At 43.8% G+C, this 27,737-nt stretch overlaps 2 protein-coding genes across 4 annotated transcripts in view; both read right to left on the reverse strand.

The window, feature by feature from the left end:
• Positions 1 to 19: 19 nt before the first annotated feature.
• On the reverse strand, positions 20 to 13,240 carry RAB35 (RAB35, member RAS oncogene family). Its single transcript, XM_069870718.1, has 6 exons — positions 13,085 to 13,240; positions 9,579 to 9,629; positions 8,715 to 8,838; positions 1,645 to 1,769; positions 1,415 to 1,539; positions 20 to 918 (listed from the first exon to the last, which is right to left on the reverse strand). Exons 1-6 carry the CDS (start codon positions 13,134 to 13,136, stop codon positions 790 to 792), a joined length of 606 nt encoding a protein of 201 aa, XP_069726819.1. The 5' UTR covers positions 13,137 to 13,240; the 3' UTR covers positions 20 to 789.
• A 5,214-nt stretch (positions 13,241 to 18,454) lies between these two features.
• Positions 18,455 to 27,737, reverse strand: part of GCN1 (GCN1 activator of EIF2AK4) — a 40,435-nt gene continuing 31,152 nt past the window's right edge. For 2 of the 3 annotated variants that reach the window (XM_069871221.1, XM_069871219.1), the window contains exons 49-58: positions 26,626 to 26,895; positions 26,214 to 26,327; positions 25,468 to 25,698; positions 24,661 to 24,854; positions 23,929 to 24,043; positions 22,667 to 22,763; positions 21,676 to 21,824; positions 20,991 to 21,095; positions 19,796 to 20,014; positions 18,455 to 19,159 (exon numbers count right to left, since the gene is read on the reverse strand). In XM_069871221.1, the coding sequence (XP_069727322.1) occupies positions 19,034 to 19,159; positions 19,796 to 20,014; positions 20,991 to 21,095; positions 21,676 to 21,824; positions 22,667 to 22,763; positions 23,929 to 24,043; positions 24,661 to 24,854; positions 25,468 to 25,698; positions 26,214 to 26,327; positions 26,626 to 26,895 (1,620 nt within the window). In that variant the 3' untranslated portion in view covers positions 18,455 to 19,033. The remainder of the gene's footprint in view (positions 19,160 to 19,795; positions 20,015 to 20,990; positions 21,096 to 21,675; positions 21,825 to 22,666; positions 22,764 to 23,928; positions 24,044 to 24,660; positions 24,855 to 25,467; positions 25,699 to 26,213; positions 26,328 to 26,625; positions 26,896 to 27,737) is intronic. The other variant, XM_069871222.1, reaches the window with a different exon arrangement.

The following is a 27,737-nucleotide window of genomic DNA, read 5'->3' on the forward strand; positions in this document are numbered from 1 at the left end:
ACTTCTGCAGGTCAGTTGGTTTTCCAGTATCTTGATACAAACTAAAGGAGAGCACAGGTACAGCTGGGCTGCAGCACAAGAAGGTGAAAACTAAGGACCCAGCCACAAATCTGGATCATGGCAAACTGAAATGCAAGGCCCCAGCAGCAGCGTCTGCTGCCGGCCCAGGGGCTGGTGAAGTGAAACCCCAGGCTCCAGCAGCAACATCTGCAATCCTGGTACCTAGAAAAACAAAGCCTGAGCCCCAGTAAAAGCCTGGAACTCCAGGTGAAGCCATAGGCCCCAGGAGCACCAGTGGCCAGCCTGGAGCCCAACAGAAATGAAGCTGGAGGCCCCAGGAAGCAACAGCTGCCAGCCTGGGGAAAACTCCAATTAAGAACTTTGTACTACTTCTTTAAAAAGATGAACTCCGCAGTCCATGATTGGTTGACATTAAGAAGGCATAAGCCAAAGCGACATCAGGGAGGCAAGGCTGGTTAAAGCAATATACATTATATACAAACTCTTGGGTTAATTAGTCCACTTGGTAGGCAACGTCCTTTCTTGTCTACAAGGCGCACTGGAATGAGCAGGGGAGGAGAGGGGGGCAAGATTCCATCCGATACCTTCTTGGCACTGAAGTGGTAAGGTGCCAGCGCCTCTTGATAGAAAACATGAAGAAAAATAATCTTTAAATAACGGCACAAAACTGAGAAAGTCCTCCCAAAGCCTGCCCCAGTGGAATTGCCCGAGTCTAGCTGGAGGGGCCGATCTGTCTGAGAGCAGAGTCTCTGCAGCAGCGATGGGGCATTAGCAGCACCGCTTCTTCCTTTTACTGTTCTTCGTTAGCTTCACCACATCATTCTGTTGCTGCTGTTGCTGCTTTGCTAAGTTTTCTTTCTTCGCTCGCAGGACTAGCTCTGTAATGCAATTAAACATCTGCAAGAGAAACAAGCAAGTTCAGACCACCCAGGAACTCAGGGTAGCTTTTGTGGGATGCTGTTATTCCAGTTTTCCAGATACTTCAACAACAGTTCAGAGATCTTCCGCCACCAACTATGGGCCAAGCGGAAATCTAGTTTCTTTCTTGACCCACTCCAAGCTTTCTTGGCCACTCCGAGGCCAGGAGTGAAGACTGAGCAACCCTCCCTCCTAGAAGCATCTGCCCTAGGGACAAGTCTTTCCTGAGACCACGCCTAATATGTTAGCACTATAAAGCTAGTGAAACTGCAGTGTGAGCCCCTTCATTTTAAAACCTGAACTCTTCCAGTCACAGTTGCATGCCTCTTTTTGATATTTTACCTACCCACTTGCAATTTGTACAACGCGTTTTATCTTTCTTCCTCAATGGGAAGAATATAATTGTTATTTTCCCCCAAACCATTATCCCCAAATCATTTTATCAATAATCTTCTGCAAATCATTTTATCGATACCTCTTCCACATTAATATTTTCTTTGGCGCTGGTCTCAAACAATTGGATCTCCATCTGCCCAGCAAATTTATAGGCATCTTCTGTTTCTACCACTTTTCGCTCTGGATCATCATTCTTATTCCCCACTAAAAAAGGGAAAGAAAAAATAAGTCAGTTCGGTAGTTCAGCAGTCAGCCCACTCAGTGAGTGTTGCAACTCTCTGATTACAAACTCTCTGATTAGAAACTCACCTAGTATTCGGCAGACATCGTCACAATTTTGATTGATTTCATGCAACCACCGTTTTACATTCACAAAAGATTCTGCACTGGTTACATCGTAGACAACAATGACCCCATGTGTTCCTCTGTAATACCTACGGAGCAGGAAATGACAATAAATGTTAACTCAGGCTATGTATCATCATCTCAGCTCTTTCTCTTTCACTCAGCTTCTGCATAGAGTCATAGCAAATCCCCAAGTTATGGCAATCAAGTGCCCCCATTTTCCTTTCACTAGGTGTTATTTAATTCTTTTACAACAGCGAGATCACATGCTATTCCTCTAAACCTACAGAGTCCTCTGCTATACAAGTGGGTTTCAAAGTCTAAAGACTGCCGTTTACTTCCTCGTTCAGGCTGTCAAGACCTTCAAGGATGAATTGCTGTCTTCCAGACACATGAGCCAGAGGCAGCAGTGCCTCCAGTATGTCCCCTGAACTGGCCACGATGTGAAGCCTTGCGCTGTATAAGCCATGCCAATTTTTTGCAGTGATTCTGTTATCTGTGAAGGATCACTTACAGATTAGAATTTCAGCCGATCTCCAAATATGCTCAACCCTCAGTCGCAGTTCTCTTGAGCTCGCAAAAATTTGTCTTGTTGAGTGACTGTGTTCTGATCACACATTCCTACTCAACAGAGTGACTCCATATGTACATTCAACACACTCTGCTACCTTTAGCCATTAAAAATAAGCTTTGCTTCAGTTTATTCCTATGAGTCTTGGGCAACCAACACCTCTAAAAGACGATGAACAATTCTGATATGCATGAAAAATATCTGAATTGAAATTCCAAATTATCACCTGCATGAATCCACTGAGGGCAGACAGTATGAGCACCAGGAGAATGCTATATAAAAAGCAAGTTCCACCTTCTCAGTTTTCAGACACACTCACCAAGCTACCAGGTATTTTTCCAACTGCAAATTAGGCAGCTTTGACCAAAAAAAAAAAAATAGTAATTGAAGCAGTTCACAGTGAGGTAGCCAGCGTCTGATTTCTATATTTTATGTAGCTTTATTCTTTCCCTTTAATTTTCACCTCTTTCTTATGATCAATATTAAGATTTTTAATAAAACTAACTCAAGAATCCCACATACCAAAATCAATAGGTTTCCCTTAAACTGTGACAGCATTTCTAGACCTTGATCTCTTACCACAAGCACTCTTGCAGCACTCTCCCTTCCACCACACTACATAAATACCTGCTGTGACTACTCTGCTCCTCTTTGATAATTTATTCCAACTCAGCAAACACACCTTTGACCTTCAAAGCCTTCTAATCTAATCCAAATGCAAGCCTTTCAAACCTTGATCTCACTCCTGCTTCTGCACTATCTCTTCACCACCTTCAGCCTCATCATCTCTTCTAGAACAGATGCCATCCGCCTTTACAAACCACCAGGAAAGGCTTCCAACAGGCAGGCAGTGATAGAGTGGTGTGGTTTGGGTTGGAAGGGACCTTAAAGCCCATCCAGTTCCATGCCCTCTGCCATGAGGGGGAACACCTTCCACTGGATCAGATTGCTCAAAGCCCCATCCAACCCGACCTCCAGGACCGGGGCACCCATGGCTTCTCTGGGCAACCTATGCCAGTGCCTCACCACTGCGTGTGGGTACTTCTCTCCGGCAGGATACATACTCTGCAGAAGCAGGAAAGCCCACTCCTAGTGCTCATCAGGGCATTTTCAGAAGACAGTTGAATATTTCTTCCATGTCACGTTTTGCCAATAATTTATGCTGTGCATTGACTTTCCTTCGCAAGAACTAACTCAGGTCAGAATTATACATTCCCAGTCCATATGAGATCCTGCACTTTCAAATGCTCTAGTCTACTCACCATCAGCTCCTTCAATAGCCTTATAACTTGCCACAGCGTTGTGTCTGTGCTTTACTACATCACAAGGTCAACATTATTTCATAACTTAGGTGCTTTAGAGGAAAAAGCATTCCATAGCCTGAATCTACACCTTCCAAAGACAACCCATCCTCTCCCAGCACTAACACGCACTGCACACTGGTTTTGCAAACACTAGTCTGTGGGACAGCACCAGAGAGGGAAAGATCTCGAGTCCTCTCAACACATCAGATTTCTCTGCATCTGAACAATAAAATAATCAACTTCAAACTCTCCCACATCACCTAATACTCTCTCAATTCAGCAACCCTCCAGCTGACCAACCATTTCCTCCCCAACACTGAGCATTATACATGCAAAGACAACATTCAGCCTTTAGAGAAGCGCAGTGGTTCAGCTACACCTACACAGATCTGCTTCATTCTGCTGTGCTCTCCATAAAACAACGCCTGGTATCCCAGTCATCCAAACCAGAGGACCCAACAGAGCATCCTGCTGCTCCTACCTTGCCCACGCAACTAGGCCTTCTTCTAAGCAAAGCATATGATGTTGGGGAGTAGAATAACACGCACCCTGCGCATAAAGATCCCACTCCTGACACATCGTCAGCACAGTTGGCGTTTGCTCCCAGGGCTGGACCATGCAACACAGACCACTATGGCATTCAAAACTCTGCAGGAGCTGGGAGCTTCTGCCACAGAGCACTCATTGCCAACCACCTCATCACAAATACCTTCCTTTGTGCAAGACAGCAACCCCTGACTCCTGTCGAGTTCCTACCAGCATACACTGCTTCTATTTTTGGAAGGCTAAATTGTCTGGCACATCGTTCTAGAAAGGTTGCCAACCTCTCATCTACACTAAAATGTCATTTTCTCTGTCAGCTGAGATTACTTCTCAGCAGCCCCAGAGATAAGACCATGACTACCTTTTATTCTCTAGCTCTTCAAGCCCCATAGCACACGTCTTTCCCAAAAAGCCAGTCATGCTATTTTCTGCCATTTGTTAGACACAGTCTTATGTCCTAGATAACATTTTAGGCTTAACAAGTACAGCAAAGATTCTCCAGCCCCGAGTGCAGGACGGTACTAGAAAACAAAATCTGACTTATCCTACCCCAAATTTCAACTTTCAGAACGATGCAGTGCAGAACTGCTTTCATAACAAGTTGTAGGCTTTGGCGAGCAGGGAACAGATGGGACTTTTGGCATTCAGGGAGGAGTAGGTGTAAATTTTGTGCTTTTGGCAATCAAGAGGTAGTTTAGGCTGTGACACTAGGGAAAGAATGCCTTATCTTCTTCCCAGCCACATTTTAGGGAAGATGGCGACCACAGAAATGACAGCAGAAGAGAAATTAAGTTCTCAATCTCAGCCTCCATTCAAGGGGTAAATGACTGATGCTAGCTGTCCTCTATGGAGTAGGGGTGGCTCTGCCATGTACCCTCCCAACCTCAAAAGCCAGAACCTAAGGCTGCTCCTTGTGATAAATACCTTTACCGAATACAGAAAAGATACTCACAGAAGTTACAGAGCAGCTATTCACATTTAGAGCATCCACAGAAGTATCTCGTTGAGGTGAAAGACAACCAAACCTGACCTGCATATGCCCTTGGATGCCTGGTAGTAGCCAAAGACGTTTCACATGGCTGGAAAGTTTACGTAGATCTAAAGGCTTTACATTTCACTTTGTTGTGGAAAAGGCTTATAACATTTGAGTTGAAATAAACACAGCACCACCTGGGCTGCCTATCCTACCTATATATCTCTTCCAACTCCAACCATTCTATGATTCTATGAAGCATATTTAAAGAATCTCAAATACATAAGCCTATGAAACACTGCCTACTAATGCTGCAGACTCGATACATAAAGTCTCTAGCACTCCTTAACCAAACTCATGCTGTCCTCCAGCCATCTGCACTCTCCCCACACATCCCTAAAGATTACCCCTCTAAGCAGAAGGGAACATTTTGTCATTCATTGCAGTACTCCCTACTACAAGATACCAGTATTAAAGTTCTCAGATTTCCTCTGGTAAACACTTCCCAAGATAAGCATCTGGAGTTGATGTAACTAGTTTCATGAAGCATGACAGTAGCTAAGTTGGATTTAGAAGAGGCAGAGCATTGCTGCCTGCAACAGTTCGGCAGGGTACATATGCCCATTCTTCCAGAAAAAAAATAAAACTCATCGACTTGAAAGATTGGTCATTGGTTAAATCCAACATCTTTGTCAATGTTTCACTAGTTCGTAGTAGACATGTTTCCTTGGCTTTCAGTCCTCTAGAATTCTAACCAAGTCCAGATACTTCTAATAATCTCTCTTCACACTCATCTTTTTTCAGGCTCCTAGAAAGCACAGCTGTTGGCACAGGTCAGTTGACTAGTCTTTCAACCATCATATCTGGTTTACAAGACACAGCAATTCTATCGTATCAAAAAGGTTATTACTCTCTTGAACGTGCCATGCCACTCAAATGCATAGCAGAAAGTCCCTCTTCTATCACTATTGATCCTGAGCTAGCATCTGGCAACTACTATTTAAAGCTTAAATGCTAAAATCACAGCCCTGAATCAGAACAAAGCAGTCCTTTGAGCAAATTAAGTACAGGAACTGGTTGTCATCTCAAGTATTACTGCAAGTACAGTTGAGTCTTGGCATGCTACATCTCTAGTAAACTTGAAATCAAGTTTAGAGTTTGGATGACCTTCCATGGCACCAAAGTCACACAACTTGGCCTCTCCTCCCACCAGATACCAGCTATCCCAGTATTTCCACATTTAACAGACAGAAAACCAGCTGCTGCCTTTTATACTTTCCAGTCTGAAATTCTGATCTAGCTTGCTCCTCTTGAGATTTTGTAGAATACTCCAGATCAACTTGATTTCTGCTCCTTAACAGTTTTATCTTGTTTTTCAGCTTCCAAAGCTGCAGTCAAGTAGAACCAAAATAGAACAACCTTTTAATGCTTCACAGCTTTCCACTATTAACTCCCTACCACCTCTACCATTTTGCAATCCTAGGTCTACAGAGCAGCACTCCCAACCCATGACTGTTCTATACCAGACGGGCTCTAAATTTCAGGCTTGCTTGCCAGGCTTGGCTCAACATCAATCTGGACCCTACTGTTAACTGTAAGGGACATCCTGGCCTACAGTAATTCTGAAGGAACATCTTTTTAGATTCTTAACCTCAGTCTAGTTGAAGACAAGACAAAGACTGCTACGCTCTATTGACAGTGCACTCACACTCCACCCATGAGGCGGCAGCTAAGCCCTTTCCTAAGTACTAGCATGGTAACTCAATTTGCCACTCTGGGATACCCAGATAAGTCACAGTACTATTTTGTGAATAAAAAAAAGGTAGAACCATTTCTGTAATCAGGATCCTGTTATCTTCTGTTTCTATATGTGATATGTTTAGGTCCAGAGCGCTTCTTGAATACTACTCATTAACACTGGACAGTCACTGCTAGCCAGCCTAGCAGTGAGAGGGGACCTCAGAACAATGCAACCAGTGCTCAAAAAGTGCTTTCCTCAACACTTCTAAGGCACTTGGACACAGGAACCTCTTTGCCTGAAGTTCCACGAAATTCAATTTTTTTTTTCCCTGACCACAGAAGATTCTGTAACAGTTTTGACAGATTTGAGGCAGGAAAACTGGGGCCTTCACCTCCCCAAGAGTAAAATAACACCTCACTTTGGTGAAAAGCTGTGCAAAGGAAAGCAGTAACAGAGTTCAAACCGGTCACGGCGCAACTGCCCTCAAACAATTTCAGCTTCTCCATTTTAAACGTTAACCAAAGAAAAAAATTAACATACAACACTACGTAAAGTCTGATGCACAGCTACTCCTGTTCACAAGAGGAAGCCTCCTTTCCTGGTATTCCCCATTCAGTGCCGGAAACCATGGCTTTCTAAACTAGCTGGCATCAGCCCCACGAACCAACACTCATTAGCGCGGCTTCGAGTCGTGTCAGGGATTCTGCAAACAGGAAGGCCGTGTGCTGACTCAGCAGGAATTGGGGCGCTCTGTGAGCACAGCTGATGGGAGCCACAGCACCGCGCGGCCGCCTCCCCCTCGCCACTTCCTGAGCGAGCCTGTCCGCAGCACGGGGACAAGAAGTGATGTCACACACAGGAACCCTACAAGAAGCAACCCAGTTTTTTTTCAAGCTAAGCACTTAAGAAACAATGGAAGTAATCCAGTGATATCCGTACAGAAGCGCAGAGGAAAGGGGCGGCGCACTCAGCAGGTTCAATTTTGCCATTTCTAGCTGTTAGACGTAACGCTCATGTGGCCAATCTCACTATTTTTATGTCTGAGTAAGCTAACCAATACATCAGCTTGAGACAGCCTGCTCAAACAGGAGCCAAAAGAGCAGTCAGCCATGAAAAAAACATGTGAAACACCCAGGTCTTTCAGTAACTCTTATTTTTTTAATACCCAAAGGAAATTAAAGTTCCATTTCCAAGTCCTTTTTCCCTCTTCCCCTTGTACCACAGTAAGCAGTCCCACCCTCACTGCAATCAGTTTACAAACACATTTCATTCTCAGTTCCCACCACTGCAGCACTGGGTGTGGTTTCTTCAGGAACACAGGAAAAGCTGTGCACACGCTGTTCAGGAGGACAATGAGCGTGAAACTGAACTCGAATCAAGGAAAAGGTTAACTTCGTGTGGGCATCTGCTTCAACACAGCTCCACACAAAGATAGCCACTAAAATGCATTTGTCCTAAAAGAAAACTAAACATAGGAAATGCTATTATTTGATCTCAAAGCTGTTCATTAGTTTTACAACACTGCAGCAGGGTTTGCACCCTGTACTTCTGCCATACATTCAATCAGAGGGTGACCTCCTTGGACAGGATGCAGAAAGAAGTTTTCTTCTACAGGCAGAACAATAAAATAACTCCCATTCTATCACTTGGAAAGTAACAGCAGAGGAATAAGACAAAGCCATCACGGAATTGCACAGAAGAGCGAGGAAATCTGAAATCCCAGTTTCAAACCTAGTAATGGTATCACCACCACAGTTCTAGAGCAGCTGAGGGAAGTCCCACTGTACAGCCAGCAAAGCTGTTCCTAGCTAATCAACCGCAACAGTAAAATATCTAAACTGTTACTCTAAACTACCAGATCCATACACAGAGCAACATATCACAAAGCCCAGTCATACTCACGTTGATGTAATAGTCCGGAAGCGCTCCTGTCCAGCTGTGTCCCAAATCTGTAGCTTCACCTTCTCTCCATTGATCTCAACTGTCCGGATTTTAAAATCCACTCCAATTGTGGTAATGTAGCTGCCTGAAGGGAAAGCACGAATCAGTGAGAACCTAAGTCCCAACTATTTTGGATGTCCCAAAGCAGCTTCTGAACACTATCTGGCAGCAGCGCTCAGACTGGATAGGAGAACCCAGTTGTCCCTACCTGCTTATCTTTTAAAATGCCCTAACAGGTCCTGCGGATCTGCATATTTTTATCTGCAGCTGATACTTCCTTTCTAGCCACAAAGCCGCTTCTCCCATACCACCCTTAAAATGTAAAGCTCAGTTTTACAAAATAAAAATATCCTTCTACCACATTGGTGGTCAAGAGTAAGCACCCAAATACCTCAAAAAATTAATAGTTACTATGCAAGCATTTAACTTGTGAAAATTTTGAGACATAGCTTTGCTCTAAATGCTTGTGCAATCACTTACTTTGAATACAGTATGTTCTAAGGGTTTTCTCCTGATAAATTAGTTATGTCACAGTTGCAAGTGGTTTAGCTACAAGGTTCAATCAATCTAAATCCCAAATGGCCAATGGGAAATCTGCATAGAGTACAGCATAGCCTAAGAAACCAACACTATTTCCAGAACCACATCAGTATTTAATACTGTGGCACTTTTCAGTTAGATGTGAAGACTGGACAGGATGACTTGTGTAGGCTATGCGATGTATTCCTAGTACAGCTATCAGTGGGTAAAGGCAGAAAAGCAGCTCCTTGCCAACCCACAGCAGACCTTGACCATTTCACTTATTGAAGTAAACAAAACACTCACCTGAGAAGGTATTATCTGCAAAACGCAACAGCAAACTGCTCTTGCCCACACCTACAACAAACAAAAACAGCAAAATCTTTGACTACAGTCATCTTGGGTGTCAGGTAACACAACAAAATTGTACATATTCACTGCATTGTTAACTCTAACTGGGATCTTTTCCCCACAGATAATTCAGATAACCACTTTGACCATTCACCTCAATCTTCTCCTTGGAGATTTGATCAAGCACACTGCAGTCACTCCCAGACTCCATATGCTTCTTGTAGCAGTACAGGGGGGTTGTCCCCTCCTTCCTCCAGCCCTCAGCACACTCTCAAACAGTGGCTTTTGAACTGTGGTCAGTTCTAAGAAGTCATAAAAGCGTAACAACTAAAAGGAAGTTTATGATCAGTAGGCATACATTTGCTGAGGAAAGATCCAAAAATGAGTCTGTCCTGCTAATTAGCAAGGACTCAGAGCACAGCTTTAAACTGCGCTATTGAATTCCACTTGCACATCGTGCTTAACACCACTGCCTACCTCCCATTCATGTATCCACTGCTGAACAGCAGTGGAATTTGGACTACTTAGACAATCAGACTAGGGTTTGGGGCTATAAAGCTTACATTATCATGGCCACAGTTTAACAGAAGCCTAAACCAAACAGGGGAGCTAGAAACCATTGTTCTATACTGCATCCAAAACAGGCTGGTTCCATGTCTAGCAGGAGGGACTTGTACCTTTCTGAAGTTGTACCTTTTGTCAAAATGTTCCATGAAGCATTTCCCCAAGTGCTTTGAGCAGCACTTCATTCAGATTTTCCTTAAATGAATGTTTGCACCCTGATCACACCCTGTAGCAGGGAAGCATTTTTCAGAGTGCTTCAAACGGGAATCATAGCAAACTCCTTCCTGCACACCCAACCACGGGAATCTGGGGATCTGAATGCCTCAGAGTGCATGACATCTCTGCTGTTAAGGACCCTCCCTCTCCCTTCCCCTCAGAAAGAAGTCTGCTATGGCATGAAGAGGAAATCCAACTTCACCGGAGTGACTATCTATTATATTTTCAAGACAGAAGTTATCTAAGCTGATTATTTTGATGATGCATAACTTGCAAATTCTTCTTAACAGAAGACCTGTGCAAAAGGCATACATAAAGACTATACAGAACGCCAACAGCTCTTGGCTGCTGGCATCTGAAGATAACTGCCAGCAAAAAAAAGCAACTCTGAAAACCTGCATGATTCCAGTTAGCCAGATCTTATCTGCAGAGAGTTCAAATCACCAGAAATCCGGAGAAGCCACGCTCGTTTCTCATTAAGCTTTAGAGATCTTAGAGAAAAAAAGAATGTTACTAAAAATACAAAGTTGCAGCACACATGCACCTATACCTCGGAGCTCAGAAAAGGCAGCAGAGCAGCTCCTAAACTTTAACAAACGACTGGTAATTTAACAAGAGCTAAAACCCTGTGAAATACCAGTTGGTGAAGGAAAAAGAAAACAAGGTTTCAGCAAGTACTATGCTTCTCAATCAAGCAGCCTTGGCCTGCACCTTAATATAAAGAAAGCAGGTGCTGGAATCCACAGATATGTCAGACCACACAATCTTCTCAAGTGCCGGTGGGCCTCAGGCTGCACTGCAGAGCTGCGTGGGCCGCACCAGCCGCTGCTCCATCTGACTCCCACTGCTACACGGACACCATCTCATCGGTACTGTCCTCAGCACTCGCAGCAAAGAGAAACCTTCCGAGCTCAGGAAGTTCCACATGCTCCCGATGACAACGATCTCCCTAAACAAACACCTCGTCTGACCCATGATGTTCACCTATAGAGAAACCACACTCTTCATGACCCTCCGCCTACCACTCAGAGTTACGCGAAGAGCTGGAAAGAAGAGGCTCACTGAGCCCCTTTGCCTGTTGAAGGCAGCAAAATGAAACAAACCAAAAAAGGCCCATTTGCTTTGCAAAAGCAAAATCAAAAGCACATTTCTGTGCCATACCAGCTTCTGAATCCCATATCTTACTGAACTGTACAATGAATTAAAAAACACAAGTGAATTACAGAAGCACAGGCAACGCACAGATCAGCTGAATTATTTTTAAATATCTGGCACATCTGAGATCACTAGCAGCTTTTCAAGATGACCTGTTCTAAAAACACACAAACCTACTACCCTCTTGGCATATTTGCCTATGGGGGAAAGCAAATGAGACATAATCATCTTATTCAGTGTCTGTCCACTTCTACTGCAAGGAATAAACATCAATAAAGAAGTCAAGCAAACTGGTTTGTGAAAGCAGGGACAAAGCCCTCCTGCTGGGGTTAGGAAAAAAACAAAAATGAAAAATCAATGCTCCAATTGTGTAGTGAGATTTAATTACAACAACAGAGAACCACAGGCAACCCAAAAATTCTCACAACACTTTTTCCCCTCCCACCAGATTCACTATAGGGACTCAAGGAGACTCAGCTAAGAAATTCCATTTAGGTGTTCAAAACGAGGAGAAGCCTTCCTCAGAGTTTTCACCATCCTGTTTATCTTGCTTGAACAGTTTTGAAACTCATCAGCAAGCAGGAGAATTACTGCTTTACTCAGAATGCAGCATTTGGTTTTAATAATCCATAGGCTCCCAAAAGCACCCCAGGTTTTAAAGCTGTTTCGAAGCTGTTGCCTTTTCTCCCTCCGTGTGCAGTTTAGTACAGAATAAAATCTTTTTACATACAGCTAAAGCTTCTGGAAGTGACAACTGCCAAGATCCTGCAGCATTACACTTTCACCCAAGCACCGTGCCTCCCTGCGTGCCGGGACCTGCTGCCTCATGGACCACACCTCTATTAAAAGAAGAGGGTGGATGCCATCTCCTCCAGTTTATGGAAATTAAACTGTGAGCTGCTGGAGTGTTCCCAACACCACACTGGACTGAAGGCAGGAATCTCCCCAGTCCCAATTCCTACGCATCTAGACCAAAGCATCAGGCACAGGCCGAGTTCAACACCAGCCCTCCAGAAGCTTCTGAAACCACCACATAAGTATTTACAGGTCCGTCTTCAACAATCTCCAGCTAACCCTTATCCATAACAATCTCAGGTGCCTGCACGCTGCACGGTGACAACGTACACAGCGCTACCAGCTCTGCAAAGGTTTATTACAGAAAGGGACCAACTCCAGAACTGAAACTTCAGGTTGGGGCGCGGAAGGAGTCTGAAGGAATAATTAAGATAATGAAGAACATTAGCAGGCAGGAGTTGCCCCACTGGAAGCAGCGGGAGCAGCCAAGCCCTTCCCTGCCGCCTGTCACAGCGCAGGGAATTCCCTCCGCGCCCCAGCGGGAGCTCCCGGGCGCCCCGGAGCAGGGGTTCGCCCCTCAGCCACCGCGGCCACCTCCTCCTCCTCCTTCCGAGCCGCTCCCCAGCACCGAGGCCGCCGGGGCCCGACCCCCGCCCGCCGCCCCGGGGGGGAGGCACCGCCCGGCCCCGCCGCCCTCAGGGCCCCGGTGAGGCGAGGGGCCCCGCGCTCACCGCTGTCGCCGATGATGAGCAGCTTGAAGAGGTGATCGTAGTCCCGGGCCATGGCCGGGGCGGCGGCGGTGGCGGGAGCGGCCGGGGAGGGGGGAGGGGGCGGCGGGGCCGGATCCACTTCCCGAACAAACAGCCGGAACTGACAGCGCCGCCGCGCCTGCGCGCCCGCCGCCGCTACTGCGCATGCGCCTCCCGCCTCGCGCGCTCCCTTCGCCCCGGCGCCGCCGCGCATGCGCCGCCCCGCCCCGCGCGCTTCCAGCCCCCTCCTCGCGCGCGCCCTTCATCTTCAGCGCCGGCGCCTCTGCGCATGCGCCGAGCCGCCCCTCGCACCTCCCTCCGCCCCCGCGCCGGCGCAGCTGCGCATGCGCCGAGCCGCCCCGCGCCCTCCCCCTCCGCTTCAGCGCCGGCACCGCCCCCTCCCCAAGCACCTCCCTCCGCCTCAGCGCGCGCGCCGAAAGCTTCCGCGCGCGCCTCCCCTCGCCTTAGGCCGCCATGACAGCGCTGAGGGGACCCCAGGCCCCCCGGCCGCTCGCCTTCCCTCTGTGCAGCGCCTAGCAGGAGGCGGGGCGCCCCCAGTAGAGCCCCGGAGGCTGAGGGAGCCCAGCCTGCGGGTGGGGCCGGCCGCGGTACAGCGGTAGGAGGTGGCCAGGAGCGTCGTGCGGGCCGGGCACGTTGAGGGTTTCATCAGAGGCTGCGCCTGGGTGTGGCTCGGCTGGCCCTGGCATCACACGCAGCGGCCACTGGAGTTGTAGAACGGTTTGGGTTGGAAGGGACCTCAAACCCTATCCAGTTCCAACACCTCCTGCTGTACCTGCACCATCCAGAGCCCAAATCCACCAGATTTCACACAGCGTTTGTGTTTATCACAGAAACAGTGCCCATAAACTTGCCGGTGCTTGGACAGACAGTGACATACACGAACTGCAAGAACGTGATCATTTTGGAGGTGATCTCCACCTTCAGGTCCCCACAAGAGACCTGATCTCCACAAGATCAGCGCCGGCTTTCTCTGCTGTTACTTTTCTACAAAAATACTGGTTCTTACTGGTAGTTGAACTCCTGAAATCAAATAAGGCATTGTTTTGGTGTCAAGTATGTGAGTTACTTAGGAATTCTTCCTTTCCCAGTAATTAAGGCTTTTCATTATATATAATGTAAAAACACAAAAAGCAGTGTGCTGGGCGTTAGATCTATCTTAAAAGTAATTTTAATTTAGTTTCGAACCAAAGTATTGACACAGTTATTTGGTTAAACTAAGCTGATCTTTAGAATTTTAACCAGAAGTTGACAATTCATTGACACAAGTATCTCACTAACATGAATTTGTTCTTCAAATGGGGAGAGCTGTACTAGCACCGAAGAACGCAGAACTGTATGATCAACTGAGCCTATGAACAGGCAAAGGAAAGATGACATAGAAATCATGGGCAAAGTGAAAATATCAATCCTTGATGCTTGTGACCATTACAATCTATTTGGGCGTTCTAAAGACATTTACCAAGTAGGATGCACCTACTTCAAGAACCTGTTTGATAGGCCCCAAGCACAAGTTGAATACAGAAGTGTGTGGCCCATAAGCCCTGCAGACTGTGCCAGGGAGCTGGTGAGGGTGTTCACACACAGAAGAGGTTGCCCAGGGAGGTTGTGGAGCCTGTCCCGCCTGGACAGTGCCCCAAGCGACCTGCTCTACCTGACCACGCTTGGACTAGCTGACGTCCAGAAGTGCCTTCCAGCCACAACTGTGATCTGTGAGTTTCTTACAGGAAGACAGATAGCGTTTAACAGCATTGCTTTTTACTCTTAACACTGACTCGAAAGCTTTAGACTCTTCTCTTTGGAGTGACACATTAGGGTTTGGTTAAGAAGAGTAAGAATATTTTCCTGAGGCTGTTGTCTGTAACCCATTCTTGATTCTTCTGCATACGCCCTGTGGTACGGTTCCACAGTTACTTTTGTCCAGATTGTATGCATCTGGCAACAAACCAGCCCAGCATGTCTGGATTTAAGGGAGGATTTTAGCACATAAAATTGCATCTTCTAACTAATTCTGATTAACAATACGACAGATGTATGTGGTCTTAATTATAAACCTTCCTTAATCTCAGCCTTCAGAAAGTATTCTAGCCTCTGAAGCTCTCCCTGTCAAGTCCCATGCATCCCAAAATCCACTGAGCTGACCTCCATCTCATGTTCACTCTGCAACTCGTGTATTTGAAACACCACACACTCTATAGCTCGTTCTGCATTACCCTCAAACCTATGATGTTAAATGAGGAGCAGGAGAAAGACTGGAGTGTTACCAGACAGAAGCATGTGTCATTTAGCTGACGTATGCTCAAAGAAACCCTGCTAGCAAAGGGTTTGCAGCTAGCCCACACCTAGTCCAGCACTAAAGCAACCCCTGGCACCTATCACCTATTCCAGCAAAGTTCCCAAGCAGCCCATTATTAACCTAAGATGCGTCATGAGCATCAGGGTGACTGAGGACACTGCACAGCTGCAGGGAGGTCCCTTGAATCTATTATACAAACCACCAGCTCAAGCCTGGAATGATAATGACTCCTATTACCTTCATTTTCAAGCTCATGAAGCCTCATCTTGTGAAAAGCATGAGATGGCATGCTGTTACCTAGTAAAGCGGACACTACAAACTGTGACTTATCTAAAAAAAAATCAAAATATTTTAATATTTAATGCTTTTGCATTTGTCTCTCTTCCATTGAAATTTTTAGCACCTTTTAAGTTTAAGCATGTCTCATAAATTATTTTTTAATCTTCTTGAAATACATGCAGTTCGGCTGTCACTCAGAGCCAGTTGCTTGACAGTTCAAAGATGTTATTACAGGGAGTTGTGGGGAAAAATTATCTTTTACTGACAAGTGGTATTTTTAAGACATTTGAAATGAGAAAAAAATTAATTCTTTAGTCTCCAAGTTGGCACAATCAATTTATCAGATTTCATGTTGTGGCAAAAATTATGGGTGTTTTATCTCTGATGTATTATACTGCAGCGTATAAATAGTTCAGTGAAAAGTAGCTATCAAAATCCAAATTCAGTGTTTCGCTATAATTGAAAAATCAGCATATTCTCAGTAAGTGCAAGTGAGCTCCTGCCTTTTACTCCTCCCTCTCAGAAACAGCTAAACTCAGTACAGAAATTCAGCTGCTGTTTGGGAAGATGAATGAGTTTTTCCACTTGCTGCTACGTAAGGTGGAAATACAAATCGTCAAAGCACCCTTAATAACAAAAGATTCTATTGGCTAAAATTAACAATTTAGTAGAAAAGGCTTCTCTTTAACTGTAATTTTCTTTCACATTTAGGTGAAGAGATAAAGAATCTGAGACAAAACAGATAAAGCCATGGTTGTCCACGATCAACAGCTCAAACAGCCACTCTGCAGAGAAACTTGCTGCATTTTCCTTCTCGACTGCCTGCGATGATTGAGTGACTCCAATACAACCATGCAGCTTTTTGACACTTTGGAGGTTTTGAATGGCATAAAGTTTTGTACCTTTCAGTGCACAAAAGCTCCTGCATTGCATAGTTCAACTGCTGTTCCTCAGTTAGCCCAAGACACAGCAAATTCATTACAGGTGAAATTAATTCCAGTGTCCAGAGACTGCCACATCCTTCAGAGCATTTAGTTGAGCTTTCATGCTTTGATTATTACCAATTCAGTGCAAAATATAATTTTAAGATGGCTTAAGATTTGCAAGTATTTTGGAAGGCAAAATAAGAATTAAAAACCACCTGCAGAATAGAGATAAATGTTCTAAGTAGAATCCAGTTTCAGTCAGACCAATTGGACAGCACTACAGTTTTTGTAGAAATAGCAAAGTGCATAAATATAAGACTGGAAATAAATAACCAAAGCTTGGCTTCCTAGTTGATCACAAACTGAACACACCACCACACTGTGGAAAAAAGCATACCCAGACCTTGTGTTAGAACAGGAGCAGTGTTACATGGAGCATGCAAAGTAACACTACACCGTAGAAAGTTTGGTCCAGCAGCAGACACCAGGGGCCAAATAGGAAACAGACTGGAACAAATATGGAAGACGGCATTATAAGCTTAGAAAACATGGAAATCTGTGAGAAAATATTTAGAAAATCTGAATTTGTTCCATCCAGGGGTGAGAACACCGAAGCAACAATGCAGCTGCTGCAACAATGAACTATTTTCAGCATCTGTGGGAACACAACAAGCAGTCATGGTCTCAAGTAACAGCAAGGATTACTTTTTTAGACACGACGTGAGTTCTGACAGTCTGAATGGTTATATCATTAAATAGATGGCATAGAGAGGTTACAGGGTATAGGTATAGGGTATAGAATCTGCATCGTACCACACAGTACAAAACAGTTGCGTGGAGATCAGTTAGGAACAGTTCAGTTGGAGCTGATCCATGGCATCAAATAGCTGATTTTCCCAGGTCCTTACCATGGTATTTCACTGACTCCTCCAGCAAATCTCTGTTGCTGGGAGCCTACACCACAGGTCTGTGAGCTGATGTTACATCAATGTTTTGACAGGTTCCTGTACTTTCAGCTAGATCAAAGCACAGCACTCCTAAATATCTACTCAAGATTGCATCATGCTGTTTGAGGCGTGTTTTTCTGTTTGCAGCTATTGCCACAGCAATCAGCAAATTGGTTCCAGCAGAATGTGTGTTCCCCACAAGGTTGCATTTTATGCTTTCCAGTTTTACAATGTGTAGTATTTTATTTTCCTTCTTTCCTTATGGTTTGAGTTATCCGGAAGATTTCCCCCCACACCAATCACCCACTTAAAACAACAAATCTTAATGCTTGGGCATATCAGGTGCATCCAGCCTCCATGTAGTTTCGTAAAATAGGTAAGGCTCACTTAACAATTACTCTACATAGAATGTCACGCTCATATTTCCTTCTAAAAATTTGTATTCTGCAACAAGATTTTCACTATTTCCATCAAGTGGCATAAAAAGCATTCAAAAATTAAAATAATGGTTTTAAAAGAGGTCTATGTGGCCAGGTAAAATAAAATACAGCTTTCTCACTGACAAAAAAAAAATCTGTATGTTGGAAGTGCCAAGTATCTTGTGGAGCCTTTAAGGACAGAAAAATAGAGGACTTTTCAGAAGCTAGCTGTAGTCAAAAACACTTCAGAAATTAATAGGAGCAATTACTTACAAATTTCATTAAATGTCAGTTCTGGCTTGGTTTTAAACCCTAGGTTGCCTCAGTTTTGCAAAAGGTATTTATAGATTACAGCACTACCCACTCTACAAACTGTATGCCCTAGACAAAACAGGTCCAAAAAGTAAATCACAGTCTAAGTTTGTTGACAGATGAATTTGTGAAAAGAACAGTTTACACCACAAGGATCAAAGTCAGAGCCTTTATTAAATGTTCCTTCTTTAAACAGACTGCATTTAATCCCCCTTTCGCATCTGTGATTTCTAAGGCTATTTTAAATACTTTTACAGGGATTTTCAGTCTTTAGAACCATCACAAGCAGCAAGTTAGCAGTACACAACAAACAATACGCTTTCACTGAGTTCTACTCCTGCTTTATAGGGTCCATGGAAAGGATCACCAATACCTTCAAGTACTGGAGTTTTTGCACAGACCCTGTAAGGGAAATCGGTGTCACCAGAGTTTAAGCCTGATGTACTCTAGCCACATCTCCCAATTGGCCACAGTTTACCTGTATTGATTAGTATGTCTGTTTCTTGCGCATTATCTGTTTCAAAAAAGGGACCAAATTTTCAATTTTCAGCTAATGTGGGTCTAATTAAGGCTATTCTGGTATATTTGATACTAAAATACTCTCCGGGATCCTTTTCATGAAATCCCATCAGAATTAACATTTTCAAAAATGAAAACATTTAAAATAGGTGTTTGAATTGAAATGCTGATGCAGCGGTTGGTTCAGTGTTTCCTTGTCTTTTGGAGCTTGATTATCACGTCAGTATAGTGTCATCGATCTGTTCATCAGAGTCAGCCTGGCCAGCCAGCTTCTTCAGAGATCTCCTGCAGCTTTCATTGAGAAGCTCCAAGCTGGCAGCATCTAGAATCTTGGAAACTGACTGTGGAAGGAAGACAACACCAATTAGAGATTCCATTTTTTTTTGCCATTCAATTTCCATTTTGCCGTTCATTTTCCTTTTTTTTTGCCATTCAAAAAAAGAAAAAAAATCTTAGTGCCTTAGAAGCTTTATTTACCTGAAATCTTTCAAACATACCAAAATCCTTCACCTGGTATTATAATTCCAGACACGGGAGCTATCAAAAAGCAGCTAAGACTTAAAGAAGAGGTCTAGAAAGAGATGTATGAAGTCGTCTATCCTGACATACTCTCTCTAGCTCCACTCTCGCTGCAGCCAGATTGTACAAGTGACAAAGGGAACGATCCAGCAGTCCCAGCTGAGGTAACTGCAGCATAATAAAGGCTTAAGATGTTTTGAAAGCAAGACTACTATGTGAAGCCTAGGAGGTACGTTCAATACTTGGATTTTATGAACACTGCACTGTAAGGTTGTACAGTATCAGTATTTAGAATGAGAACACTGATGAAAGCTTGAATGCAAACAGCAGTGTCCCACCCCATCCATTCCATAACAGACTGCCAGCACATCCTGAGGCTGCGAACACAAGACTTGACCGTGCACAGAGCAACATGACACAGACTTCTATGAACAATTACATCTGCTTCTTTCTCATACCTCAAGCACTTCTTCACCCGCTCTCATCTTCAGAAGGTTGACAATAGCTTGGTCGCTGTAAGCTCTTACACTGGTGTTTTTGTCCTTTGTGTTGTCCAGAAGTGCTTTGAGAATTGGTTTAATTGTCTGAGGATCCAGAGGGGGAAGATGGTTCTTATTTGCCCACCAGATCATTTTTTCTGCAACTAGCTTTATGTCACTGGATGAGTTTTGAAGACACTGAAGGAGACAAAGATGGACTTAAACTCAGATATACTAAGGACGGGTATTGAAAGCAGTAGTTTTTCTTCTTTGTTCTAAACCACAAAAGAAACTCACAGGTATACAAGAGACAAATTTGTTACCAACAAGTTTGACTAAACGGTGTAAGAGTAAGAGATCAAGCCTTGATAAAAAAGGTATCATTTTAAAAGAAAACTTCTAAAAATGTGGTTGACAAGACGGTCACACACTTCTTTCTGTTGTCTCAGGAAATGACAATGACCACTAAGTGCAGCAAAAACTGACAGTGCCAGCACCTCTGTAAAATGCACTCCAATGGCTGCAACAGCCAAGTCTGTCTCTGGTTGGAGTCCAAGGTGCATTTCAACAGTGGTTGTCATTTTACAATTAAAAAAAAAAAAATTAGAGCTTTGTATTTTTTACTCAATCTCAACACATTTTAAACATAAAAACTGCCATCTGAAAGTGAGCTGTATTTGGGCAATTGTGATATTTTATATTTTAATGCAGTACTAGGACATATTAATATATGAATGCAGCATTTCAGACAAAAACATCTGCTCTTTTATGGGAGATGACAAATGAAACAAAAAACCACACACTTCAAAAAACCACAGAACAACCAGGAAAGGAAGGAATTTTAAGCTAGAATAATGTGTTATAAAGAAGAATCAAAACTGAAGTTTATGACAGAAAGATTGAAAGCCAAAGTTCTGTACTACAGCAGGGACAGCGGTTTTGTATTCACAACTGCAAAGCAGGGTGATCAAGTGATTCTGTCTGTACTCTGCCACAGGCATATCTATCTAGATTTCAAGGATCAGGGGATTTGGAGCTTCCCAAGATAAGGCAACTGAGCTGCAGTTTTCATGCTGGGTTACGATATAAAATTTGGTAGACAGACCACCCCTGAGCCAGTGCAGAATCAGCTCACAGGATAACATCATCAGGCAGTACTCATTTGAAATCTCACCTTAATGAAGAGGTTGGAAAGTTTTTGAGGCAGGTTCCCTCCTCCTTCCATGTGGTATTTCATCAGAAAACCCATCCCTCTGATGCCACTGACTGCAATAGGAATCTCCAAAATAAAACCAAAAGTGGGTATAATAATATAAGAGTTCAATGGCCTTTACAACTAGGCTGACAGTCTTGTGGACTGGTGACCTTTTGCATAACGTTAAACACATCTTTCAAAACATCACAGTGTGCATAGCAGGAAAACACCGAGTTAATGATGAAAAAGTCATAATGTGACTATGATCCACATGGACTAAGGTAGCCCCTAGGTTCCCTACACCAAAATACTCATTCCACCCTTGATTTAAAATCTTCCTTCCAAAATGAAATATTTGCACTTCTTGTAAAGCTGGCCCATGAATGAGAACTTTAATAGGGAGACAGAAGCAAAATTGACTGCCAATGGAAGTTACTCTGCAGCTGAAGATAAAATAATCTTCATCTCCGCAGAGGCCAGAAACTCAAAGAATTAGAACAATCATGTAACTTCACTACAAAACTGCATCTAGCCAAGGGAGAATCCTCAGATTGCACTTGGAGGTTTTTCTTCTGTTTTATAACACAGAAAACCTTCACAGCTTTTGTAACTACTCCCAACAAGTGCTTGCAGCAGAACTCGTCCACTCTCATGCAGCACTTACCCTATCAGCAGTGGCATTGCTGAGGATCATCTCTTGAACACTGTTGTAGTATTTGGGGGAACACAGCCTGCTAGGAGCAACATTCACAGCCACGGAAAGAGCCAGGCTTCGTCCATGTCTCACCATCCAGTCAATGCCAGAGACGTCTGCTGCAAATGAAAGGAAAAGAACAATAGCAAGGCTCCCCCTGTCCATTCTTCCCCACCTAAGAAACCTATTGTCAGTTTGTCAGTTCAATTCCATAAACTGAAATAATCAGCAGCATCTAAAGTAATGCCTTGCTTCCTCCACTCCTCCAAAAAAGTCATAGAATCAGTGGTAAAACAGAACACCTCTACCAGAGCAGCACACCTGGGCAGATACAGAAACCAGGCACAAGTGACTCTATTGTTCAGCGCAGTCTGGCCCACATCTCTCAGTGCATGAAGGAGCTTGGCATCACACAAACTTTGATTCTTTGATAATAAAAGTAATTTATAATTTGAAACCAGCTAACAGATTGCCTTTTTAATTCCAAAGGAGACTATCCCCTAGCACTCCAACCACTATGAGTTCCTACAATATTCATGGTTTTGTCTAACTTAGATGCAAATTAATTAATTTCCCAAAAGCATCTGAAGCCAATCTAAGATCAGTGTCATCAAAAAGGTGGAATGGCCCACGCTGCTGGAAAGTGCTGTCACCTACCTCCTCTCTATGCCAACACTAGCAATTACTTAGCTGTGCTGGTACTTCCATCACCCCATCAGAAAACAAATCCAGAGAAATAAGGATGGGTAACCCCAAATTACAATGACCACCCTGTACTCTACTATGTACCAGAGTGTTCAAGTCAACAGCCATGTGCAAAGAAAAGTATAAGAACACAGAGATTTAGAGTTAAGGTAAAGAAGAAGAATCTAAATAATAAGTCCCAAAGTTTTCCTGACCCAAAGGTATCTTTCCCTGCTCTTCAGACTCAGTTCCCGTCACCATAAACAGCTTCACCTACCCAGTAAGTGCTGGTGGAGAACAGTACTGAGCTCTTCTTCAGACAGGAACGCACAGAGCTCTGCTAAGCAGCCTGCTGAGGCCATGCGGGTGGCATCCTAATGAGGAAAGGAAGAAACAAGTAACACTGCTTGAGCTCAATACACATCAGAGAGAAGCAGCAAGAAAAGCAAGTGACAGAAGACAATAAATATAGTAGTAGTAGTAGTAGTAGTAGTAGTAGTAGTAGTAGTGGTATTTCACTCCTACTACCTGTGGATTTCTGTCAGCTGGTAAGGTTTCTTGTACATAATGGAGCTTAAAGGCAAATCACAGTCAAAAAAGCCAGCAGAGACTCAATAATTACAGACCTTATATAAACTGACTTGTTAAATGGAGAAGTCCTAAAGATGAAAGTGACTGTTTTAAAAGATGCATTCATGAGAGAAGTTTAGATTCACAGTCTAGAAAGTATGTATTACTTCTGGCCATCTCTAGAGGAGTTTACCTCTGTGTTAACCTCATACTACTTTTAAGTTAAAACTTTCAGGCTTCTGCTGTTTTGGCTTGCTTATGTGGCAATCCATCACTACTCCTCTCCACCCTGAAACTTACTCTCCAGTGGGAATTTTTCCATTCTTCCATTTCCAGTATGCCAAGAGTTGCATGTCTAAATTGCATAAATGAAAACTTAAGGAAGAAATTACTAGATGATTAATTTTAATCTCACAGATGATACCGTTGCTATCTGCCACATAGGGAAGACCCTGTATCAAATTTGGAAAGCTTTTGGCTCCCTGGATAAACATATGCCATTACCTGCAAAATTTCTCACACTAAATGACAAACCCCATCTGAGAGCCCTCATACCCACGTATGTACGGTAGTGAAGGTACTGCAGGTTTTCTGCAAGATAAAAAGCAAATCCTGACTTCAGAGTCACCCCAAACACGTGGGTGAGGTGCTGCAGGTCAAACCCACAGAGTCGGTTGCTAAGGAACCATCACACTGACAGCTTTTCAGAGTTACCAGGGACAAGGCATCTCCAATTCTCGCACCTGACTCTCTACTAATACAGTACCAAGCTCCAACGAAATTGCTTTTACAGATTGTATTCAGTTCAGCAAATAATGCTCAACCACACTCTTTACACAGTTTTCTATCTACTCTATCATTTCCCCAGGAAGTTATTTTAGAAAATAATCCTATTAGAAAGTTTGGATTTTCAGTTTACAAGTAATCCTGCCTACAGCAGGGATCCTTTGCAGCTGGCAGAAGCAGTACCTCATCATGCCCCAGCATCCCTAGAAGCACCGTGCTGATGTTCTTCCGAATTGCAGCATCAACTTTTGCACCAGCTCCTCGTGTTACAAACCGCAGAGCTTGCAGCATCGTGTCCCTAGAAGTGATCACAACGCACAGTCAGACACAGCTTCTCCCCCTCACTAATAAAGGAACTGAGCTCTGGATACCTGTAACAGTTCTTACACAGCAATGACACTAACACGTCTTGCAGTTTAGGAGACTGGTACCCTCTGCACTGCTGAAAACTACTTCCTAGAGAATATTTCGATATTCATGTATCTGTGTCTGTCTCCTATAATGTAAATATTTTCTGACTACTCAAAACATAGAAAATTCTCAAGTCAGGAAGTTAATTCTTAGAGATCTGTGCAGTTTTTATACAAGAACAGCTGCATTACTTCAGCTCCAGCTGACAACTGGGCCACAGTGAGTTGCTGGGGGTGTGCGGGCAAGAGAGCTGAGCTGATGCCAAACAGTGCTTCCCCTGAGACACAGTCCCAGGTTAGCTTCTGACCCAGGAAGTCCCCATCATCTACAGGCTTTGTTTGACAACACTTGTTTTAATAGTCAGCTGCTTTCATTAATAACTAAATCTTACTTTCAGAATTCAGGGGAGTGGGAAACAATTCTACTCAAATACCTGTCACAGTTTTGTTCATTCATCCCAGCCCTTTCTTTTACCCCAAGTAAGCAGGAAGGTCTACGGCTCACCTGATGGCAGAGTCATCGCTGGAACGAATGCCATTCAGGAGCTCTGTAAAGAGCGGATCCACTTTTACATGGATAACAATGAGTTTCCCAAGGGCATCAGCAGCTTTAAGGCGAACAGCACGGTTTGAGTCTTGTAGAGCTTTGGTGAAGGTGGTTTGCAGCTGGGGCAAAAACGGTTTCAGGGCAATCTCAACCTGTACCAGAGACGAAGGAAGGGAAAGTGGTGCAGTCAAGTCTGAAATGGTGGCTGGAAACCAAAGCCTGAAAACCTTTCCTACAGCAGCCAGCTATCACAAAGAGCCCTCACTCAGATCTTGCACGCTACTGAAACAGGAAAAACATGGAACGGTGTTTTACCATGCAACCTTCATCTCTTTCAAATCCAACCTTATGTTCTGTATACTGAAACACAATGATGACATTTAAAGACCTGATACCATCATGAACAGCCTTTTGCATACAGAGCACTGAATAAAAGCTCAGCTCAGTTCAAATACACAAGATGATCAACTTTGGACTTAATATTTCACAAAAATGGTTGGACACAGGAGAGGGATTAATTACACAGTAGTTTTTAATCATCTGAAAGTGTTATCAGCACTTAGCAGCATTCCTATTAGGTGCAGAAACTGAAGTATTGGGGGCTTTCTTGGCAGGCCAGAAGCTGCTGGAAGAATGCAATCCCATTACAGTGCCATTTCTAAATATCATTGCACCTCAGCAGATACCCTAGCTGTACTTACAGATGTTTCTGAAGTTTACCATGGAAAATGTTCACAAACCAGAGTCGATTAATTTGAAACTTACCTTGGCTAAAAGAAGGCTTAATGTTTCAAGCAGAGCCACTTTAACATTCCAGCTGAACCGATCTCCCAAGATCCGAATAAGTGGCCCAGTAATGCTCACCACAGATGGTTTAAGAGCTTCAGCAGAAGTCAGCTTAATAACCAGCCCTAAGGCCTTTGCTGCCTCCTCCTTCTGCTCTGGATTACCAGTTAAAACACCTTCCCGCAGGACCAGGAGTATGGAAGTCACTCCCTGTCACGAAAATCAGACAGAAAAGCTTAGAAGCTAGATGCAAAAAATGTGTATCTTATTTTTGCTCCTATTATACACCAGATGCACAAACTTGGAGAGTTTCTCTCAATTTCCTGTTGACCTTCAGCTGCTTCCTTCCACATTTACAGAGCTACTTTCATTTGGTTTGATTTCATGCATCTACGCCTGGCTAAGCCAGTTGCTATGAGAAAAGCGGTGGCGGCTCAGGGAATTTTTAAACCAGAGAAATTTGGCACAGAAGTCCAGCATTACTCCCACATAAAAAGCAGCCAGAGACCAGGACTTAGACAGATAACAGAAGTGTCAAAGATCTCGTTACAAGAGGAGTCTTCTGTAGGGTAACTCAAGAGCAGCAGTAACCTACAAAAACTCTCTCCAGCATACAGGTTTGGAATGCCCAAACCGTCCCTCCTCCTAATAGCTGTATCAATCAGTTCCCCCAGAACATGAAGTGCTATGGCTGTGACAAATCCATGCTCATCCTGATCCTTTACCTTCTTAGGAATACAGAATCCCGGCACATGCTCGCCTTTGGCTTCATTCCCTACAATACGGATATCCTTGTGCAGGTCCTCAATGAGAGCAAGCTGGTTCCCAGCATCTAATTTCTGCAGGAGAGAAAGGTAAGACAAAGGTGAGACAACATGGCACCAGCTATTCTTTGGGAATTCTGCTCAGGTGTGTCAAAAGAAGACATCTGTCCTCTGAATCCTCCGAAGACTGGGCTACTAGCTCACAACGCTGAAGTCAAGGTCATCTTACAACTGTTAAATCCTGCAGCATTTGCAAATCTAGATGTCATTTATAATCAAAACAGAAGGTTCAATTTAGGCAGTATTTTACCAACTACTTCCATTTTCCCCCCACCAGGCATTACCACTGTACACTTCTTCAGCTGCCTCTCACCTTGGTGATGGAATTAAGCGCGTCCCAGCTTTCATTCAATACCACAGGGTTGGTGTCATTAAACAGACGTATTAAGCCTGAAACCAAGCTCCTGAGATGACCGGTATAGTCTGCTTTTGTCTTGGAGCAGTAGATATTCAGCATGACAGCTGCTGCTTGCCTCATTCCCAGCTCGGGGCTGCGGGTCCCTTCTAGTAAATCTTCAATTATAATTCTTTGTCCAGTGTCATCCTCCACAGACAGGATTACAGACTGGCAGTTTGCCATCTCCTAAAGAGTCCAAAGTAACTTTACATTAACTCTCAACTAGAACATAGCCAGATTTAGCCCCTGATTTCCCCATGCTATCCAAGCATTATGTCTTGGAGAAATACTACAACATATCCCACTTATTACTTGTTCCACATTAAACCACTGGTCACATTGCCAATAAAGGCTTGATTCAGTCCTGGAGCCGAGACAGCTGAAAAACCAATTCAAAATCTAACAAGTGAGCAAACTCTGCAAAGCCAATTACAGCACAGGTTGCTCTCCAGCTGCAGAAGGGCTGATTTCCTAAAATTAAAGCAGCTGAGTCCCCCCCATCTTACTCACCCCTCAGAGACTGTGGGTCTCGGCAGACAACATGGATTTGATTTAGACAGTTTAATGCCGTGCGTCATAAATACTAATTACAAGCATGTCTGTGAGTTCATTAGAGATCTCCAGGCAGGCCTGAGGCTGGAAGCTGACCTAATGGGCACCCACAGTGGCAGGCAACAGGACTTTAACATTCCTAATTCAGCTTATGTACGTGTGACAACTCCAGGATGTTCTCTGGAGTTCAAACACCAGATGTTTCTGAAAGGAGTGCAGGGAATGCTGCATGCAAAACAGGAGATTTTCTCCCTTCAGCCCTTTAATCTCTCAGTCTTCTGTACCAAGAATAAATACAAAGTTAACTAGACACGCTGGCAGTTCTCCAAGAATAAGTAAACTGAGAATTGTATCTTGTTGCAGGCCAAAGAGACTTTTATATGGATACAAATAGATTTTGAAAGCATACGGTTTTTGACTCACAATATGTCACCAGGCAAAAAGACTCATCCTGAAGAAGCTAATGGACTGAATTA

The sequence above is a fragment of the Phaenicophaeus curvirostris genome, chromosome 17 (assembly GCF_032191515.1).
Source record: "Phaenicophaeus curvirostris isolate KB17595 chromosome 17, BPBGC_Pcur_1.0, whole genome shotgun sequence".
In the NCBI taxonomy this organism is placed as follows: Eukaryota; Metazoa; Chordata; class Aves; order Cuculiformes; family Cuculidae; genus Phaenicophaeus; species Phaenicophaeus curvirostris.

What these genes read in the sequence shown, in the direction of transcription:
- RAB35 (XM_069870718.1), bottom strand. Translation starts at nt 13,136, where the DNA reads ATGGCCCGGGACTACGATCACCTCTTCAAGCTGCTCATCATCGGCGAC. An exon ending in GCTCATCATCGGCGACAGCG is followed by an intron (nt 9,630 to 13,084) that starts GTGAGCGCGGGG and finishes TGTTTGTTGTAG; the next exon opens with GTGTGGGCAAGAGCAGTTTG. An exon ending in AAAATATTAATGTGGAAGAG is followed by an intron (nt 919 to 1,414) that starts GTATCGATAAAA and finishes TTTCTCTTGCAG; the next exon opens with ATGTTTAATTGCATTACAGA.